At 35.9% G+C, this 21,521-nt stretch overlaps 2 protein-coding genes across 3 annotated transcripts; one reads left to right on the forward strand and one right to left on the reverse strand.

The window, feature by feature from the left end:
* Positions 1 to 7,062: 7,062 nt before the first annotated feature.
* On the forward strand, positions 7,063 to 11,648 carry LOC116028470 (ferredoxin C 2, chloroplastic). Its single transcript, XM_031270189.1, has 6 exons — positions 7,063 to 7,423; positions 7,549 to 7,612; positions 9,722 to 9,810; positions 10,536 to 10,604; positions 11,081 to 11,125; positions 11,251 to 11,648. The coding sequence occupies exons 1-6, from the start codon at positions 7,169 to 7,171 to the stop codon at positions 11,293 to 11,295; spliced, it is 567 nt and encodes a 188-aa protein (XP_031126049.1). The 5' UTR covers positions 7,063 to 7,168; the 3' UTR covers positions 11,296 to 11,648.
* Positions 11,649 to 13,722: 2,074 nt separating this feature from the next.
* Positions 13,723 to 16,958, reverse strand: LOC116030453 (protein LOL1). Of its 2 annotated transcripts, none has more exons than XM_031272706.1 (6): positions 16,716 to 16,958; positions 16,371 to 16,524; positions 15,793 to 15,909; positions 15,577 to 15,690; positions 15,383 to 15,492; positions 13,723 to 14,008 (listed from the first exon to the last, which is right to left on the reverse strand). In XM_031272706.1, the coding sequence occupies exons 2-6, from the start codon at positions 16,429 to 16,431 to the stop codon at positions 13,979 to 13,981; spliced, it is 432 nt and encodes a 143-aa protein (XP_031128566.1). In that variant the 5' UTR covers positions 16,432 to 16,524; positions 16,716 to 16,958; the 3' UTR covers positions 13,723 to 13,978. The 2 variants fall into 2 exon arrangements, with proteins under 2 accessions (XP_031128566.1, XP_031128567.1); XM_031272707.1 differs by having other exon boundaries at positions 15,793 to 15,906; positions 16,716 to 16,944.
* Positions 16,959 to 21,521: the final 4,563 nt, after the last annotated feature.

Consider the following 21,521-nt stretch of genomic DNA (forward strand, 5'->3'; position numbering starts at 1 on the left):
TTCCTCAAGGCTTTATTGCAACGGCTCTAATATCTCCTCTTTTTTTTTTATCCCTCCTTAATTGAGCTCTTTAAATATAATTGGCAAGCAAGTGTAAGGGTTTCGTGAATTTGTCATCAGCATGATGTGGAACTTCAAGAAAATCATGATATTTTTTTAGCAGTGGCAGCGTGTTAAGACTTTGAAAAAAGATTAGGAAATGTGAAATTACAAGAATAACCTCATAAAGCAATGATTGGAAATAGTGTTACTCACTTCTTTCACATGAGAGCTTAATAGACAACTTGGATAACAATTTAGAGATAATATTTAAACAAATTAAGATACAAGTCATTTATTTCCAGGGCCAATCCAAACATTTTATATGCCCGAAGCGAAATTAAAAAAAAAAAAAAAGTGTCCCTATATAGAAAATCTAAAACTTAAATTTAATAATATTAAAAAATTGATAATATCAAATAACATGAAATAAGATTAGAACATTTTCAACAATTTTTTAAATACAAAAATAATCATAACAAAAAAAAAAAATTCTATGTGCTTTAATTTACTCGATGCAAAATCATCAATAATTGCGTCAAGATTAATATTTTCTAGCATATCTTTCTCAATACACAAAATCACCAAACCATTCTTTCTTGTATCATTGAAGATCTCAAGTAGGTTTTCAATATATTTTCAACATTATACTCATTTGATAAATTATTATGTCCACCCAAAGGACTATTATTTTTTATTTTATCTCGTCCACTCAAATTACCAATATCTTCATCAATATGATATTGATTACTCAAATTTTCATTAAATTATTCAAGATTATCTACATTTGGTTTCTTTAAATTTTCATTAGAGGATCCTATTATGAAATATGGTAAACAAACAAGAGACCAACAATGCATTTTCTTTTATGTACAATAAAAAAGAATGACATTTTAATTTATTAATTGTTCCAAACGTTATTACAAAATGTGGTTTCATAAGGGCTTTATTGTAACAACCATAATCTCTTCTTTTTTTTTTTTTTTTTTTTTTCCGATCCCTCCTTAATTGAACTCTTTAAGTATAATTTACAAAAAAGTGTTAGGAAATATTACTATGAAAATAATAATTTCCAGGAAAACAAGCGCAAAAGGACGAAAGGTTTGTAGTTTAGTTCGAGTCGAGCGAAACACTCTTTCCTTAAAACCTTATTTGCTACCTCCCTTTGATGCTAGGAGCATTGTAGCTTAGGTTTTCCAAGAATAAATGAACTATGATTTAATGTTTGAACACTCAAATAGTTAAACCCAATGAATTAAAACATGTTTAGAACAGAGAGTTGATGATGAAGATGAGCACGGTTTTTAGAAAGTAGAAAGATGTAGATTTTCAGTGTGTAAAATCTTCATCTCATCCTAGGTATATATATGAGATGAATAATTAATAGCAATTATCATGACATTTACACTGACAATAAAATCAATCTATGTAACATTCATAATCTTCAAACATTTATCTGTAACTTAATTCTAAAATTTAAAATTGCAATTAATTTGAAATTAATTCCGTTAGAATCGGAATAAATATGTTCTAGAACGGTACTCCGAAAAGTACCTACGAAGAGTACTTCCTAGAAATAACACTGACCAATACTCCGAAAGGTTACAACTGAGTAATGACCCTTCGGTCATAGGGCTAGTCACTCGCCTTGTGACTCTTTGAATTGGTCACAAGGTCGAGTAGTCACTACTCGTACTGCTTGGTCAGTGGTAGCAAATGTTGAAAAATATTTTCAAAAAATTAACATAACTTAGCACGCAAGACCATCCACTTTTACTCAATAAACCTAAACACAAATTGAGTTTACATTAGAGATGATGATGAGAGAGACTTCCATAGTTCCATTGCATTTTCAACACTTCCATGTTAATGTCACCCCCTCAAATCTCAATCTGCCTAGTTGGCATTGAGAAATCTAATCTTGGAACAAATCTAACATTGAATCCAACAATTGATTTTGTGGATCTTAATTTCCAAATATTTCCATTTAAGTGAAATTCTAATGTCCAATTTGTAACAGGAAAAAAAAAATAGACTTTTGATTATTCAATTATTTATCATGTTGAAACGTAAGACTTATATTTTAATTTATTCATAGGTCAATAATTTTATTTCCGAATTGCGATTCCGTAATAGTTTTATTGTAATGACCCTAATCTCTCCTTATTTTCCGATTTCTCTTTAATTGAGCTCTTTAAGTATAACGGACAAATAAGTGCAAGGATTTCGTGAATTTGCCGTCAACATGATGTGGAACTTCAAGAAAATCGTGATACTTTTTTGAAGGGTGGCGTGTTAACACAATGAAAAAGTATTAGAGAAATGTAGAATTACAAGAACATCCTCATAAAGCGATGATTAGAAATGATGTTACTCAATTCCTTCACATGAGAGATCAAATTGACAACTTGCACAACAATTCAGATGCAATATTTAAATAAATTAAAGGACAAGTTCTTTTACTTCAACATGTTAAACAATTGAAAGACCAAAAATGCATTTTCCCTTTGTACAATAAAAAAAAAAGACATTTTATTAGTTGTTCACTTGTTCCAAACGTTATTTCAAATGGTGGTCTCATAAGGGTTTTATTGTAACAACCCTAGTCTCTCCTTCTTTCCCGATCCCTCCATTTTTTTTGAATACAACTGACCCTATTACATTGTAGTATCTGTTCATTCCTTATCCCTCCATAATTGAGCTCTTTAAGTGTAAATGACAAAACAAGTGCAAGGGTAACATGGATTTGTCATAAGCATGATGTGGAATTTCAAGATTTTTTTGAAGGGCGGTGGGGTGTTAAGACTTTGAAAAAGTATTAGATAAATGTGAAATTGCAAGAACACCCTCATAAAAGCGATGATTTGAAACGATGTCAGTCACTTCTTTCACATGAGAGATTAAATTGACAACTTGTATAACAATTTAGAGATAATATTTAAACAAGTTAATATACAAATCCTATTATTTCAACATGCATGCTAAATAAACAACAGACCAAAAATACATTTTCCTTTGGTACAATAAAAAAAAAACAATTTATTAGTTGTTCCTAATGTTATTCTAAATTGTGGTTTCCTTGGGGCTTTATTGCAACGGCTCTAATATCTCATTCTTTTTTGATCCCTCCTTAATCGAGCTCTTTAAGTTGACAAACAAGTGCAAGTGTTTCGTGAATTTGTCATCAGCATGATGTGGAACTTCAAGAAAATCATGATGCTTTTTTTAGCGGTGGTGGAGTATATATTAAGACTTTGAAAAAGTATTAAGAAATGTGAAATTACAAGAATAACCTCATAAAGCAATGATTGGAAATGATGTTACTCACTTCTTTCACATGAGAGCTTAATTTGACAACTTGCATAACAATTTAGAAACAATATTTAAACAAATTAAGATACAAGTCTTTTATTTCAATATGCTAAACAAACAAGAGACCAAAAATGCATTTTCCTTTTGTACAATAAAAACAAGAGTTAATAGTAGCTTAGGTTCTTTAAGTATGGTGGCGGTGCCGCATTTAGTGTTAAACTTTTAATTTAACCACACATGGTCCTTCAACTTTCAAATTTAACCAGTTGTGGTCCTTTCGTTAGTTTAAGTAAGGGTAAAGTTAGAACCAGTGCTGGTTAAAAAATTGAAAGTTGAAGGACTATGGGTAATTAACTTGAAATTGAAGGAGTATGGGCTATTAAATTTGAAAGTTGAAGGACCACGAGTGGTTAAATTGAAAGTTTAGGACTACATGTGACGGAGTCACTATACTCGGAGGATTCCAACTAGTATTAACTCATAAAAATAATGACATTTTATTAGTTTCCAAACGTTATTCCAAAATGTGGTTCCATAAGGGATTTATTGTAACAACCATAATCTCTCATTCTTTTCCGATCACTCCTTAATTGAGCTCTTTAAGTATAATTGACAAACAAGTGTTAGGAAATATTACTACAAAAAAAAATTCAAGGAAAACAAACACAAAAGGACGAAAGGTTTGGAGTTTAATTCGAGTCGAGACTACATCCCTTTGGTGCTAAGAGCGTTGTAGTCTAGGTTTCCCAAGATAAAACGAATTACGCTTTAAAGTGTGAGCACTCAAACAGTTAAACCCAGCGAACTAGAACATGTTTATAACATAGAGATTTGAGGGGGAAGATGAGCCAAGTTTTTGAAAAGTAGAAAGCTGATGATTTTTAGTGTGTTAAATCTTCTGCTCATCCTAGGTATATATAGGAGATGAAGAATTAATACCAATTATCATGGCATTTACAATAACAATAAAATCAATCTATGTAACCTTACTTCATAACCGACAAGGCGACAAAACATTTATCTGGAACATAATTCTAAAATTTAAAATTAAAATTAATTTGAAATTAATTAAAATTAATTATGTTAGAATCAAAATTAATAGTTAATATGTTCCAGAACGGTACTCCGATAAGTACCTATGAAGAGTACTTCTAGAAGTAACACCGACTAGTATTCTGAAAGGTTACAATTGAATAGTGACTGTTGCTTCGTTCTTCTTACTTCATCTGCTAATTTTTACTACAACGGGTATTCGTCTTGACTGGTCTACTGCTTCAATTGCAATGGAACTACGGGGGAGTCTATTCATAGTTCTAATATAAAACTTCTTAAGACCTTAGAGACATCATATCATCAAAATCTAAATACACTCATTCTTAACAAAACGAAAGTTGGAATGATGGTTGAAGAACATTCCAACAAGGGGAAGGAAATATTTCATTTAAATGCGAGGTCATAATCAAGTGCATTATGTTGGGGAGACAAAGCGAAAGGTCGAGCTTAACCCTTACCTCAAGAGTTTATTCCAGTGCATGATTTAAGGGAGAGCTAGAGTCAGTACACCCATATCCAAACAAACTAACTACAAACACATATCCAAGGTTAGCTAATATTGACCCCAACATATCTAGGAAGGGGCCTACCATTAGGGTCACTCCACTCAAGCATAAAGCAAAACATAAGTTCGACTCAACTAACTCCTATCCCATGTGAAGAATTGCTAGCCCAATGCCAATTAATGGGGGAGCTAATTTCATAGCAGATAGCTGAGCCCAACACTCACGACAGGGCTTGAGGTAGCCTCGTCCCACATACATGCTTTCATAAGAAGAGACTTGAGGTCAAGAAATCAAAATCTAGTTCTATGCTTGCAACAATTGAAATTTTAGCTGAAGATGGTCTGAATCTACCCATAAAAAATGATGAAAATATTATTTTTTTCATGAGATTATAAGTGGTGAGTTTCTTGAGCTATGCAAGTTTAATGTGACTTACAATCTCATTAATATTGCAATCCACATTTTTTTTTTGAATTAATCATAATAGAATCTATATATGATTATTGACACTCGGCAATTTTTTACATGACACGAAATTGGATACAAAAATAGCTGGTTCAAGCTTATTCTTATTGTGTCTCGCGTCATTAATAAGTTGATGTGATAACCACACGTATAGTTTTAAGTTCTTAACACATTAATATTATTTTATTTACACATTTACATGAATGCATTATGCAATAAGTTAATATTCAATTAATGACATGTTTACAATTTAAGTATTTCTATTTTTTGAAAAAAATACCACCTCATATATTAAGAAATAGGAAATAAATGCTCAATACAAGAAGGAATAGAAAGGTTCCAAACAAATGGATCGGACTAGACTGTGAATCTACTGCCCTAGCGCTAATCTACGGATAAACTGAAAGGACACTGATTCGAAGTGCATAATAAGAGAACGACACCCCTCAATAATACAACCAACATAACAAAGTCTGAGGACGGAGCGTTTAGGAGATGACAAACATTGAGACAATCCAACTCGACATGCACATGCCCCCAACCTTCTTCTTTCATCTAAGACAATGCCTCCTTTATAGTGTTTGGTTCGAGGAATTGCAATTCCCTACAAATGATGAATTGCAATTCATGGGGTACTCCCCATGAATTGCAATTTGGTGGAGAGGAGGGGAAATTTGTTGGTGTAAAGACAATTTTGCCCCTCCTCTCATACCCTTTGTCTTTTTTTTTTCTTTTAATTTGAAAAAAATTATTATTATTATTATTATTATTTTGAAATAATAATAATAATTATTATTATTTGAAATAATAATTATTATTATTATACTTATTATTATTATTATTTATTATTATTACTACTACTACTACTACTACTTCCCCCCTAATTTCATTAATCCTCCCAACCAAACGCCCCGTTAATGCTAAAGCTTTGACCGTGTGATGATCATTTAAACATCTAAGGGTATTTATTTCAAATAATACTAGTAGCAACAACTATTACTACTAGATTTATTTTATTGTAATACTATTATAATGTATTGTATTATAAAAACTTTCTATCTAATTTGTAGTTTATTGCATCATTATAATTCAAAATAATAAATTTTTCCTAAAAATTAATTTTCAAGGAGTAGGTAAGACATATCCATGTTTTGCTATTATTATAATTGTATTTGACACTATTTTTTAAAAATTGTTATTGTTGTTTAGATGTGAATATGTGATAAATAGTTGTATGAATTTTAAAGAAAATGAAAAAAAAAAATTAAGTTTAGGAATTAATCATGTCAATTCGTGTATTGCCGAGTTATTTTGTAATTCATGTATACAATTTAAAATTAGTATTGGTATTGGTGTATGTAATTTAATTTTAACAAATCGCATTCATCTATAATCCAAATCCTTTGATTTATGTGAAAATGTGTGGTTTTTATTCAAAGTTGAGCACGCTCCACATAGGTAAAAAAATGTACTTTGTGACCTTAATTTAATAAATAATCACAAAAATGTAAATTGAATACATAAATACACATTATGATCTCAACCGGCAACGGACCAATCAACCTAAACTGATGCACTTAAAAAAAAACAAAAAACAAATATAAAACTCTTATTAGAAGTCTATAATCCAAACCTGATAATATCAATATATCATGCCTAAACACATAACTAGAACGCGAATTGGCCATTGCCACATCACCAGCAATTCGATTTGGAGAGCAGAAAATGGGATGTTAATATTAACCACTCCTTCTGGTTTATCCGGTAGCTAAAACTATACCCCGACGAATTGAATGGATCTTCAAGCTCCCTGCTGTAACGCTTGCTACTCGCTCCACCGCCCACCCCAGCTTCACGCGCCGCCGTCCTCAGTTAAGTTCCCTTCAAGCTCCCCCAAATGCACCCGCAAAACCACTTCCCAGCTTCCAACCCCCGCCGCCGTCGCCGCTCAAAATGGTAGCACCTATTCCCCTTCTACCGTCCCCACTCACAAAGTCACTGTTCACGACCGTCAAACCGGCGTCGTCCACGAATTCTTCGTCCCGGAGGTATGTGTGTGTGTGTGTGTGTTTTTTTTTTTTTTGTTTTTTTTTTAAATAAATAAATGTGCAGCTAAACATTCAAAAAAACAAAAAACAAAAAATTTTATTGCTCCGCATGTTCATAAATGCAGGATCAGTACATTTTACATACAGCTGAGGATCAGAACATACGGCTTCCCTTTGCTTGCAGGCACGGTATTGATTCGATAATCACTCAAGCTTCAACTCTCACTTCGTAATATGCTGATTGAATGTGTGTAAAATCATTTTAAAATTAGCATAAATAAATGATTCTTTTTATTGTATCATTGTTATAAGTAGAGTTTCTGTTATAAAAAGGAAAATTGTGCTGCCAGTTTCTGGAGTGCAGAAATAGTGGAATCTTTTAAAGTGAGAATGGTTATCTAGATGATGAACTATAAGTCTTTTACTTTTGCCTTATGCATTTGGACAGTTCAGGATTTGATTTTATTCCCTTTTTAGTTTTTGATAAAAGAAAGAAAGCACAAATTCAAACAATGTTTAAACTTGATAGAACTCTCAAGTCTGGGTTATTGTGAAGAGGAAGTGCAATGTCATATTAGAACTTGACTTTGAATTTTGTGTTGTAATGTTATGTGATAAGGAGGAGGGCATTAGTTTGACATAACAATTTGGCATTTTAACTTCTTACTTCCTCTAAAAAAAAAAAAACTTCTTACTTCCTCAGTTTGTAGAGAATGAAATGATGGATGTGTCATTTATTTATCGGTATGATGGTCAATGTGATGACAAATTTTTACTCTCTGATCATTCTCTCTCTCTTTTTTTTTTTTTTTTGGGTGAGAATGCACTCTGCTTTTTATTTTACTTTTAATTTTTTTAAAATTTGTTTTATTTTTTAATTTTTATTTGGATTCATCTTGAAAGGCTTTACATTCTAGATTGTTGGCTATATAATAGATGGTGACGGGTTTAGTCAACTTGGGGTACTAGTTTTAGTATGTAAATGTCACAAAAACAGTATGTATTATAGACGTCAAATAATACTGGACTGTCTTTGGTCCTCTAATATTATAAACTTAAGGGTTTTGGATTGTTGGTGTTTAATCCAAGTGCAAATCGAAAGAGACTAGAGGAGAGGAAGAAGGGAGTAGAGATGGAATTGGGAGGAGAAGAACCCTAACTAGTCCCAAGACTTTCTATTTATACCAAGAGTGGTCTTGGTATTAAAAAGGATCAGTAATAAATGACATACAACATTAATGAAGGGAAACACACTTATTGCTTCGGGAGGTGGTTGACCATTCAGTTCTCTCGTGCTTTTGTGTTGTCTCCTATTTACTTCAAGACCCGAAATATGAAAAATATTTAACCGGGATTAGGATGGGTACCATTATTCCATTGGTTGGAGATTCACTTTATTCATGCACATGGAAAAGAGAGAAACATAAAAATCATACAAAAGCTTCCTTCTTGGTGTTAAATAGGGAAGGGTTTTATTCAGTTGATCGTTATTACTTGAAAAAGCTCTCCAACAGATATGCAAGTACAACAAAAATGGATTTTTCTGCTTCTTAGGCCTCATTTATGCCTTTTTTATTTTATTTTTCTTTACCTTGTCTTTGATATATATCCTGTTGCGTTTCAAGGATACTAAAAATTTTATTTGACCTCTTATGACTACGTTCACAACCTTTACAGTTAGCTCACTTCTTTAGTAGTTTCTTGTAGTTGTCAAATGTTGAATGTGATCCTGTATGATATCTAACTACTGCAAAAGATTTCCACTATTGTGGGTGTCAGAGAAGCTTTTAAATTCAAATGCCACAGTAGTAGTTTGACTGGAGAAGTATCTCCTGGCTTTCTTGGTCAGGACCGGATACACTTTTAATACTGTCTTGGACTTAACAAGAACATATATGAGTACAGTTATTTTCCTTCCTTTGAATGTCAGAAGATGTAGAAACTTTTTGGCTTTCTTTTCCCATATTTGACACTCTCTTGTAGAGTGAAGGCATAAATATTAGTTGCTCTCAATGAACGTTAGTAGCACTGAGGGTTAGGGAGGGCTAAAATGTGGAGATTAGAGTTGCCTTAACGATTTAAAGTGTGTAAGTTTGGGTATTTTCACTTTTGACTTTGACTTTGCTTGTTTTGTAAGAGTAGTCTTCAGTGCAAATGTGCAATAGAGCTCTTCTTGATCAAATAGGAACTTGATACTTTATTTATTTCCCAATTCTTGAGCTTAACTTTTTGTGTACTATGGAGATTGTTTTATATGGTAACTACTTGCATCTTACTTAATAATCCTATATATTGAAGGATGTTGTACTAGCTGTGCCGTCCGTGTAAAATCTGGGCAAATAAGACAGCCTGAAGCATTAGGGATTTCAAATGAATTGAAAATGAAGGTAATATACATCTTTTTCTGCTTTGATTGCTCTACTTTTTACAGGCTTTTATCTTCCCCTAACTTTACAAAATAGTGAATTTGGTTTCTTTTTGTTGGTTTTATGTATTATTTAAATTCCATTGGATTAGGGGATGTAATTGTGTGATTATAGGAATCCTTGTAAATATGGAAACATTGTACCTTCTCCTATAATAAATACAAAGAGGCTGTGGCACAATTCTTTCACGCTTTCTCAACATCATATCTCTCTCTAATCTTATTCTATATGCTTCTCTTGTCCTATCTAAAAAATTTATGGGTACCTGTTTGGTAAGAATTCTGGATTCAATTTAATTCATGAGTAATACTACATTACTACTTGGATGTTTTCACAGTGATCACTATATTGTCTATGGAGAGAAATCTGAAAATTTCTTAAGAAACTTGACAGTCCAAATTAAATTGCATGGTTGAGGTACTCTTGCAATTTGGTTTTATGTTTTGAGTTAAGCATCGTTCTTAACAGATCAAAATAGTCACCTGGAAGTTTTACTCAGTAGGGATTGGGACAGTATATGAAGTATAGGATGGTTGTCTTACATCTAACTTTAAATTGCTGAAGTTTTTCCTGGTATAATTACATTCTTGTTTTCCTTTATTTATTTATTTATTTATTTTTGCTTTTCGATCTTACTGATAATTGATTTTAGTGATAATATATGATGTCTCTTTTCTGAGTTGTAGGGATATGCTCTTCTGTGTGTGGGTTTTCCATCAACTGACCTTGAAGTTGAAACGCAGGATGAGGATGAGGTAAATGAAGGGGGGAATAATTAAAACATACATTCAGTTTGAGGAACCAATGACCTCATTTTGTATTATTTTCAATCAGTCAAAATTTTCCACCAGCTCAAAAAGTATAAAAATTCATGGGGCGAAGTTTTATCTTGTTGAATTTTTTTGAGGATAAATATAAATAATATTTGTTTCCTCACCATCAATTTAAACAAAGGTCTTAGGTATGAATTCAAGAAGCTACCCATACAGCCATACTCAACAATTTTTTATGTTTAGCCCATAAAAAAGTTGGCCTATACTAGAGGGGGCATGTTGTGATAAATATAAAATAATACTCCGTATATGTATAGCCTCATTAACAACTTAAACTTTTAGCTAAGACGGAACACCTCATTCAATAAACTGTCTCTCATTTATTTTATTTTATTTTTCTAGTGTCTTGTCATGTTTATTATTGGAATGCAGTGATCTGAGATCATGAGACCTTGCAGGTATATTGGCTCCAATTTGGAAGATATTTTGCCCGAGGACCTATTGTAAGTAATACATAGTATTCATAGAGTCCTTGAACAAATAATCTTTTCAAAATTGTTTAGGGAAATGGAAAGATAAGTTACTATCGAAGTGTAACAAGAAGGTTTGTTGTATTTGCTTCTTGCAGGAAAGGGATGATTATGCATTGGAATTAGCAATGGCGGATGAGTAAGCAGCACTTAGTTGATTTGAGGAGATGATATGGAATCCAACAAAATATGTATAATTTTCTTTCCTTGATTTGTATGTTAACTTTCCATTTTCTCACCACATGTTCTGCTGATGTGTTGGTGACTTTTGCAGTGCTATAACCTGTAAGCATTTAACATTTTGGCTTTAGTTTATCTTCCCATTTCCATGTCCTAATCCATGCCAAGTGCATCTTATTGTGAAAGCATTGAGACAGTTTTCTCTCCATGTTTCAATGCTTCATTCAACTGGATTTCAACTTTGTGGAGGCTTCCCATTAATTGTATATTGACATGTGGATAGTCATTGATAAGTTGTGTAATTTGTCTTTTTGAATGTCCATAGATTGGTACCAAGGAAATTCAAGATGGTATTATTTTATAATCTGACTCAATTAGTTGCCCAGGGACCAATATGTTCTGAGAGTATACAAGGCCCATAAAACAAGTTGACATATCTGATATCCATATCCCAAAGATCTAGGAAGACAAGAAAGAACAGATGGAGACAAATCTTAGGGTACACGTGGGAGAGCATTTGGAGTGGTCCAACCATTGGTTGGAAGGCTATTTGGATGAACTGCAGTTAGAGTGATATTGTTCTAACCATAAAATTTCAATTGGATGGTTAAGGGTTTGATCAAAATAATGCGATTGGAACTATCCAACTGTTCCAATCTCATTGCTACCACTCTCTCAAAGGGAGCCATAGAAAAATATAAAAGAAATGATTTGAAGTACTAGATGAAAGAAATGAGATGGTTGCCCATCTATTTATTCTAGTCTTGTCCCAAATCAAATGGCCAGAATTGGAGGATACACTGAGACATGATGTTTAAATTGGTGGTGTGTGCACAGTCAAATGATATGCAACTCCTAATCTGTAAAGTTTTGCATACTTGCTGGCATGGCATTATTCATACTTTAGTTCATAGAGAAGAGTCTAGTACTTTGGCATTATCCCTTGTTACCTTGACAAACTGCACAACTTTGTACATAACCATTGATATTTCCCTTTAGTTGTGGCTACAAATATTGTTCTTCAATGATCAATATCTTTTGTCTTGCCCCAAGTGACCTCCTATGTGCAACCCAAAGATCAATTTCTCACGTAAAAGTTTTCTTGGAATACATAGATGAGAAGTAAATAAAGTGCCCTCTGCATCACTTGGCTACAGGCTTCCATGTGTTGGAATATCTAGCTCAGCTAATCATTTAGATGGCCGTAATAACAATGAAATTGGACACTGACATGGGACTATGGGAGTCACAAGTGTGCCAAATTCTGGCTTGTCAGCCTGTCATAGGATTTAACAGGCCACAAGCTTTACTAGGTTGTTGGATTAAATATCCAAGTAGATTGAGCAGCAGATATTGGCAAATGCCCATTGTCTTCTCTGTGACTGCTATTTGATAAGGCAAAAGAGAGGGCATATCCACTTCATGACATCTTATCATTCTTCCTTGTGGCAGATGATGATTTACTACTAGTTTTGTATGATTTGTATATGGATATCTCAATACCATAGAAATTTTTTCTTGTTGCCCATCTTTGCCTTTTAGAAACACAAGCAATCTGCTTCCTTAAAACCGTGTTGTTTCTCCCCACTTTTTTACCCTTGATTAGTTTATAGTAACTATATAAGCCATTACAAAATACAAAGTGATATGTTTTACACTTCTATAGAGTAAACTAGAGCTTAAGTAAAATGGACTTGTGGAGGTTGATGAGCCTCCAGTTGAGTAACTAGATTGCATTTATCCTTATACTCTAACGTCATAAGCTTGTGATTCTTAGATAAGAGATCTCAAGTTCAATTCTCATTCCTCTGGGAGTTACCAAAACAAGAGGAGTTTGTCCTCTATTTTATCAACTTTAGCTTTTTATGCTAACCCTTGAAAACACCAAGTGTCGCACTTTAAGGCTGATGTTGGGTGTGAAAAATATCAACTCTCATGAGAAATTTATGGTGCAAAGTTGAGGAAAGATATTGCTCAAAAGTTTATGAGTGAATGAGATAGCTTTGCTCCACTGTGATATGACAGTAGACAACAACTTGTGATCAAGTAGTTGATCACTTCACTTAAATCTGTTGATAATTCTTGAAAGTGGGGCATTTCAGATATTATCTGTTCCTTGGTATTGGGTCTCACCTGAAAGATCATCTTTTGTCACAGGAATACTTTATGCTTATCTTGTGTTTATCTTATTGCTATTTGTCAGATTCAAAGTTGCTAGTTTAAACTTTGGTCTTCACTGCTTTCTTCTACAGGTCAAGTATCTGATACAGTATGCATCTTCCTCTACAATATAACATAGTTGCATATAGTAGTATGTATATATAACACCCAGAACCAACCCGAGCCTGTTGCATTAGGCGGTGTTAACCTTATTGTTGCATATGAGATACTATCTCCAATCTTATGTTGCAGTCACAGTTCTTATTTTGATCTGATATGGGACATTACAGCAAAGTTCATGTATATTTGAACTAACAAGTCATTGGATATAACATTATTTGCAGATTCAAAAGGGCAAAACTGCTTTATTTGTATTACAATCACGCGAGAAGAAATAACTCAATACATGCAGCAAGGAGAGGTTTCCTTTGCTTGTGGAAAGACACATCCAATGGTACAAGCTTAGCGGTTTCACCTTTCAGTTTGTTACTTCTGGTCGTTGGTGCTTGCTGAAACCTGTTATGCAATGAACTTGACATTAAATGTGTGTAGAACTGTAGAAGTATATATGCCCTGTTATGGATCTTGAGTGTGTGTGTGTGTGTGGGGGGGGGGGGGGGGGGTTTTTTTTTTAAAAAATTTTTTTTTCNGGGGGGGGGGGGGGGGGGGGGGGGGGGGGGGGGGGGGGGGGGGGGGGGGGGGGGGGGGGGGGGGGGGGGGGGGGGGGGGGGGGGGGGGGGGGGGGGGGGGGGGGGGGGGGGGGGGGGGGGGGGGGGGGGGGGGGGGGGGGGGGGGGGGGGGGGGGGGGGGGGGGGGGGGGGGGGGGGGGGGGGGGGGGGGGGGGGGGGGGGGGGGGGGGGGGGGGGGGGGGGGGGGGGGGGGGGGGGGGGGGGGGGGGGGGGGGGGGGGGGGGGGGGGGGGGGGGGGGGGGGGGGGGGGGGGGGGGGGGGGGGGGGGGGGGGGGGGGGGGGGGGGGGGGGGGGGGGGGGGGGGGGGGGGGGGGGGGGGGGGGGGGGGGGGGGGGGGGGGGGGGGGGGGGGGGGGGGGGGGGGGGGGGGGGGGGGGGGGGGGGGGGGGGGGGGGGGGGGGGGGGGGGGGGGGGGGGGGGGGGGGGGGGGGGGGGGGGGGGGGGGGGGGGGGGGGGGGGGGGGGGGGGGGGGGGGGGGGGGGGGGGGGGGGGGGGGGGGGGGGGGGGGGGGGGGGGGGGGGGGGGGGGGGGGGGGGGGGGGGGGGGGGGGGGGGGGGGGGGGGGGGGGGGGGGGGGGGGGGGGGGGGGGGGGGGGGGGGGGGGGGGGGGGGGGGGGGGGGGGGGGGGGGGGGGGGGGGGGGGGGGGGGGGGGGGGGGGGGGGGGGGGGGGGGGGGGGGGGGGGGGGGGGGGGGGGGGGGGGGGGGGGGGGGGGGGGGGGGGGGGGGGGGGGGGGGGGGGGGGGGGGGGGGGGGGGTATCTTGTTTGAAAATTCATTGTTTCACAAACCTTTCTTGTCACAGATGCAGAGTTGTGTGATTATGTTGATATTGGATTGGATTGAATTGAATAATTCAGTATTTGAGTTAATATAATCTGGGGTCCTCCGAGTATAGTGGTTTTGTCACGTTTAGTCCTAAACTTTCAAGTTAACCACCCCTGGTCCTTCAAACTTTCAAATTTTAACCAGCCGTGGTCCTTTCAGAAGTAATGTAAGGGCAAAGTTGTCCTTTCAGAAGGATCACAGTGGTTAAAATTTGAAAATTGTAGGACCACGGGTGGTTAACTTGAAAGTTTAGGACTAAACGTGGCAAAACCATGTACTATACTTGGAGGACCCCAGATGACATTAACTCTTCAGTATTTCTATGGTGTCACTCAAGAAAAATGATGCAAGTCTTGTGTTAATGAATATTATACATACCCCCACTGATGTCACAAAATTGCACACTGCACATTTCACAGATCTTGCTCCGTATTGATACATCAGTAGCATTCTGCAGTTGCCACAATTCACATGTGCAACCTGGTTTGCTGTCACAATACTCAATACATTCACTCTTACATTCACAATAGCTCATCAAAATATGTGTTATATATCATCAAATTACACTTTACCTTCCATAGCTAAGTTGACAGTGTGGCAACAAGAGCACTGCACACTCGTTGCTCCACGAATGTACATTAATAATGTGTGGCAGCCACCGCAGACTAACTGAGCCATTTCAGTGCCTGTTTAGGGGTTAAAGTGTGGCAAGAAGATCAGTGAGGCCTCCCTTCAACCATTTAGACAATCGGGAAAGATAATGAAGGTTACATATCACAAGCACATACCTGGTGGAGGTACTGCTGTGACTGCATTGCACACTGCACAGCACACAGAGGTTGCTCCTACTGGATACATCAAAAGGTTGCGACAGCCAGAACATACAAGCTGGCTTTGTGTACCTGCTGACCATTGTATCTATATTATCAAATATCGGTTGAGGGTGTGGAACTTATCATGAATCAGAAATGTTCCAATTCATCATATCACAGTTAAGAATATAATATGCCTTGGTGTTTCTGGACCGCTGAAAGCCCGAAACTGTCTATACATGGTAAGAATGACAAAACATCCTTTGCAGATCTACTTTTACTATGAATTGTTGTTAATCTGGTTTGTTTATGAGAATCTGCTAATGTACCCACCAAATCTCTCACTTAATTCTTCCGAAAAGCTTGAAAAAGGCACAGCAGTTAGAGTTTCTTTACATGTGAATTAAACAACTCTGGTTGACATTGTGAGTTGGAGAAAAGATTTGACTTTCTGATGGTGGCGTGCTCAAGAATGGTGTTTATGTTCATATCTGTGTTACGTTTTCCTCTTACAACCCACAGGCTAAAACTGGTAAAGATAAGATGTTATATACCATTTGCAGGTGGCATGTATGGTGCAGGGGGTGTTGGATATGGAGCAAGAGGAACTGGCATTGTGAATCTGAAAATGGTAGGCCCTTCTCTCCCCAGATCTTAAAAGCTTGCTTCAGGGACATGAAACACACCAGAGCTCATCTTTGTTTTGTCCTGGAAAAACAACACAGGGATAAAACTTGCTTGAGTCAACAGAAAATTCTGAGAAAGCAGCTCAGGGGTTTGAAAAGTAATGGTATGACTGAACATAATACATATATGACACACACACAGACACACACACACATATATATATATATATATATATATAAGAATATATTTCATCTGGTCCTCAAATTTCATACATCAAGTAATATGCATCTCTTGGGGCATTGAAGAACAGAGATATTTGGTTTAGAGCTGTGAAGTGAGTGAGACACACTCCTTGACAGTGTGGAGGATGAAGAGAAAAATAATGGTTTTCTTTATAATTTTTTTGGTTGCTTTTTGTGGCTTTGTGCTGGGTTGGAGGGTGGGATTGGTGTTTGAGAGGTTTTAAAAGGGGGCGGTGTTGTTCTGTAAGGTGCAACGATGCTATCATTTTTTAAAAAAAAATTTATACCGAACTTCTTGATATTTGATTTTTCGTAATACCTGTTACTTTATTCACAAAATTCTAACTTTAACAGTTTATTTAAAGGAAAATCGAATCTCTTTCACTCGAACTAGGTTGTTGGTGCTATCATTTTCACTCTGGCTGTATAGGTTACAGTGACTTCTATATTTCTAGGTGATATATCAAGATCAGCTTTATCAGACAACTTAGGGGCCTCCCTTCTGTATCTCTCTGTCTCTCTGTCATGCAAGTATAGAAAATCAAAGTCTTTTGGACAAGATGGATCTCACTAAAATAACCCAACATGATTAGTCGATGATTAAATAAGAGCGAGATTTCTCTATTCTGACCATCAACTAATCAAATGGTGTTTCCCCGGAATCTCGTCTTGGATACCGAATACGATTACTATGTAAGTATTTTGTGTACATGAATGATATTTGTGCATTTTCTCCTTTTTGTTTTTGCAGGAGTGAATTGGCAATTTAGACTAGCCAGATGGCGCCACGTGTGCTGGCTGAACCAGTGTGTTCTTGCCATTCCTGGGAAGCTTTTTGGTTGGTGGTGGTCCATGTGTGTTCTTGCCATTCCTGTGTGCCACAACCAATGTCCCTTACACTTCCATTTTTCCCTTTCCTTCTGTCTCTGTCCACCTTTTCATTTTGTAGTTCACATTAAATCTGATTTTACCATTTTTCATAAGTGAAGAGTTGTTGAAAAATAATAAAAATAAAAATAAGAGAGAAATATATAAGTTTATAAGGTCATGGGTTAAACTAGTTAATTGATTGAGTTCAATCTTTTAATATAGTTTGGCTTATGGCATTACTGCAGCCCAGTTGAGTAACTTTGGCCCAATCTTAGATTATAATATGTATCAGTTCTTGCTTAGAACACTTTGTGTTCATGCGGTGTCTGCCCGTGGTATTGGTGGCGTCTCTTCGGGGGAAAGCTTGTTTGGTCCACTTCACCCGATTGTCCGTGGCATAAACCCATGGGATAGACTAGTTAATTGATTAGATTTAGTTTTTTAGTATGGTTTGACCCATGTATATTACAACCCAGTTGAGTAACATTAGCCCGATCTTGGATTATAACAATAACCATGTGTTTTTTGACCTGTCATTTGCAGAATTGCAGCTTATTAGGGTGTTATGAAGGAATTTACCATAAAAAAAGGGTGTTATGAAGTTGCAAGGTATCCATCTCAGCAGGTAAGAGAGAGGTTTGCATTGCATTGCTTTGCTGTGTTGTGGATCTGTTTGGGATTGATTTTTGTCTGAGTTGAGGTTACATACATTTTTGAACAAACCTAATTGATTCTTGCCTCATGCTCCATGTTTCTTTCGATTGTGAGTTCTGTATATATGGCTTGTCATATATGTGGTATCAAATTATCATTGATAAATGTTCATTTTTTATATATAAAAATTTATTTTTTATATACTAATTTTTTTAATATACTAAAAGTTCATTTTTAGATAGTACACTGAAAATGAATCAGTATATTAAAAATAAACTTTTTAAAATGAATATGTAATACACTAAAAATTAACCCTTAATATACTAAAACTATACATGTATGTCAATGGTTTACCTTACAATGTGATTCATGATCCATAGTATAACGTACGGAGTATAAGATTGTTATGTGGTAAAATGGGTTGATGGTTTTGACACAACTATTTATCTTAAAATGTTTTAAATTGGACTAAAGTACTTGCTTAATCCATTTTTAAATTTCGAGGTGTTTGGTTCAAGTTATAAATAAATAAATAATTAAAAATAAATAAATAAATAAATAAATAAAATATATATATATATATATATATATATATATATATATATATATATATTATTGAAAATTACTTTTATTTTAAACTATAAACTATGATAGTAAAGTATAAAAGTCGCTAACCAAATGGGAGTTAAACTTGAATCAATTTACATAAAATCTATTATTATGTTAATGAAGTATAAGATTGTTGCATTGTCATTTAATTTCGCCTCCATTATTATGTTGTTGAGCAATTGTGTAACATAATATTTTTCCATGGGTCAAAAAGAGTACTGGTTTTCTATATTGTCTGCACCACGTTCCATGTTACTTCCTTGGAAAACTATCCATCTTGTCATATGCTACAATGTCAATAATTATATCATGGACCATGGTAAATATATGTAGTAAAATTTGAGGCATTTGTATTTTTTTTCCTCATTTTTTTGATCACCTAGGTTTCTTGACTTCGTTGGATTATATCTTGGATCACATGAACCTCTCCACCAAGTTCAAGAGGAGGTAAATCTAATTAATATAGTTTCGAAACTCAACATCAAACTATACATTTCTGCACATAAGGAGTCCAACTCAAACCTAAATTTGGCCCAAACTCTGAATGTTCGTGGCAAGAATCGAACATTTACCCTACCGTTAGAAGTAAGTCTTAAAGTGTGGCTCCTCAATTTTTTTCCAACTTAAATTTATTTTTCTCTTTTTAATTTTTTTTGACAATTCTCTTTTTAATTTTTTGTACAAATAAAATCAATGTATACAAAATATGTCATTAAAAAACTCTAATTGAGATCTTTTTGATTTTATAAGCATATAGAATGAACAGGATAAATTTACTAAAGAGTAAATGAAAATAGATATGATCTACCCGATGATGTACTTGCAGTTTAGTGTTTATGTATATTAACATTTATTTTATGAACATATAGAACAAATATTAATATAGTACATATTGAATGTTATTAAATATAATGCCCTGATTTATATTGTTAACGATACCAGTCCACCATGCAATGTAGAATCTGGTTCATGATATAAATTGCGCATATAGTAAAGTTGGACCGATGAATATGACCCAACTAGCAACTTTGAAATGTTTGGACAAACCAATTCATCTTATCCACTATTTCTTTTTTTTTTTTTTTAAAGAATTAGGTGATCTCAACTTTGTCGGATTAATTATATCCAATATTTTTCATCTCCTTTTAGGTTGAAGTCACATTTACTCTTCAAATTTATGATTAATTAAGTATTCATAAAATTTTCAAAGACCACTATTTTCAAAATCAATCAGTTTACCTATACTAGCTCATTTAATAATTCAGACAAAACTCAGTAACAATATCCATATATCTTTCAAAAAAAAAAAACAATATCCATATATATTCATACCAGGTAAGTGGTGATATTCAAAATTTGAACTCCAGCATAAATAAGAGATTTCATATGCTAGCTGGATTATATGAGTGTTTTGAACTTTGGATAATATACTAAGAGAATATCTATAGTGTTGGACAACACTAGACTGTGTTACTATGTTGTACCTGATACAATCACGTAGATGTAATGAGTTATATTAAGTGCTATTGGCACCAGTATTGATACTATTCGATACTCCTCGCTACATCTACATATTTGTATTAGGTACAGACGTACAGTACAACATACAACAATGCTAATTACTATAAACTTTTCATATATTAATATTTGATCATCTTAACATGCCCATGGAGCCAAAGACCTTGTGGTTAAGCGGCATAGCTATGACCCTACTAAGTGAGAGGTCACAGAAGTAATGTTAGTATGAACAGATACTACATTGTAACGGAGTCAACAGTATTCAAAAAAAAAAAAAATAACATGCCCATGGAAGAACTCAAATTTCATCCTATTTGTATCATATTTTAAAAGAGAAAAGAGTATGTTTCAATTAGATATTATGTGATAAAATTTAAAGTCAACCTATCATTCGGAAGCTGAAAAGTCTATACTTTACCATCAAAGCCTGTCATATGGCGTGTAAGAATATAATAGAGGTGGAAAACTGATGATTCTATTCATATATCACAACCCTTTATATACAGGAAGAAGGTGATAACAACTAGCTATCTATATGCAAACTAACAGAGAATACTAAGGAGAGAGCCTAAGGATTTAAAATACAAGAAGAATCAACAATATTAATTAGTAATAATAATAAACAATATTAATAGTAATAATCCTATTCCTTAATACGCCCCCGCAAGATGGAGGAGCCATCAGAGACTCCCATCTTGGACCGAAAATGCTCAAATGAGCGTCTTCCCAACCCCTTTGTGAGAATATCAGCGATTTGGGAAGTAGTCGGAACATGCTGCACACGAAGTGTACCATTTACAATATGATCTCGAACAAAGAAGTAGTCCAACGCAAGATGCTTCATTCTTGAATGATACACCGGGTTCTGACAGACATACGTAGCACTCAAGTTGTCACAATGCAATACTGGAGAATGAAGAAGAACAACCCCAATATCATGCAATAAGTTGTGTACCCAAATAACCTCAGCCGCCGCATTCGCTAGAGCACGATATTCTGCTTCTGTAGAAGAACGAGCTACTACCTTCTGTCGCACCAAGCGCCAAGAAATTATATTGGACCCCAAAAATAAAACATAACCAGTCGTAGACCGGCCAACATCATGAACACCACCCCAATCGGAATCTGAGAAAGCCGTGAGATGTAATCGAGTGTTACGACGAATAACCAGCCCATGAAATAGGG

Source organism: Ipomoea triloba, chromosome 9 (assembly GCF_003576645.1).
Source record: "Ipomoea triloba cultivar NCNSP0323 chromosome 9, ASM357664v1".
Classification (NCBI taxonomy): domain Eukaryota; kingdom Viridiplantae; phylum Streptophyta; class Magnoliopsida; order Solanales; family Convolvulaceae; genus Ipomoea; species Ipomoea triloba.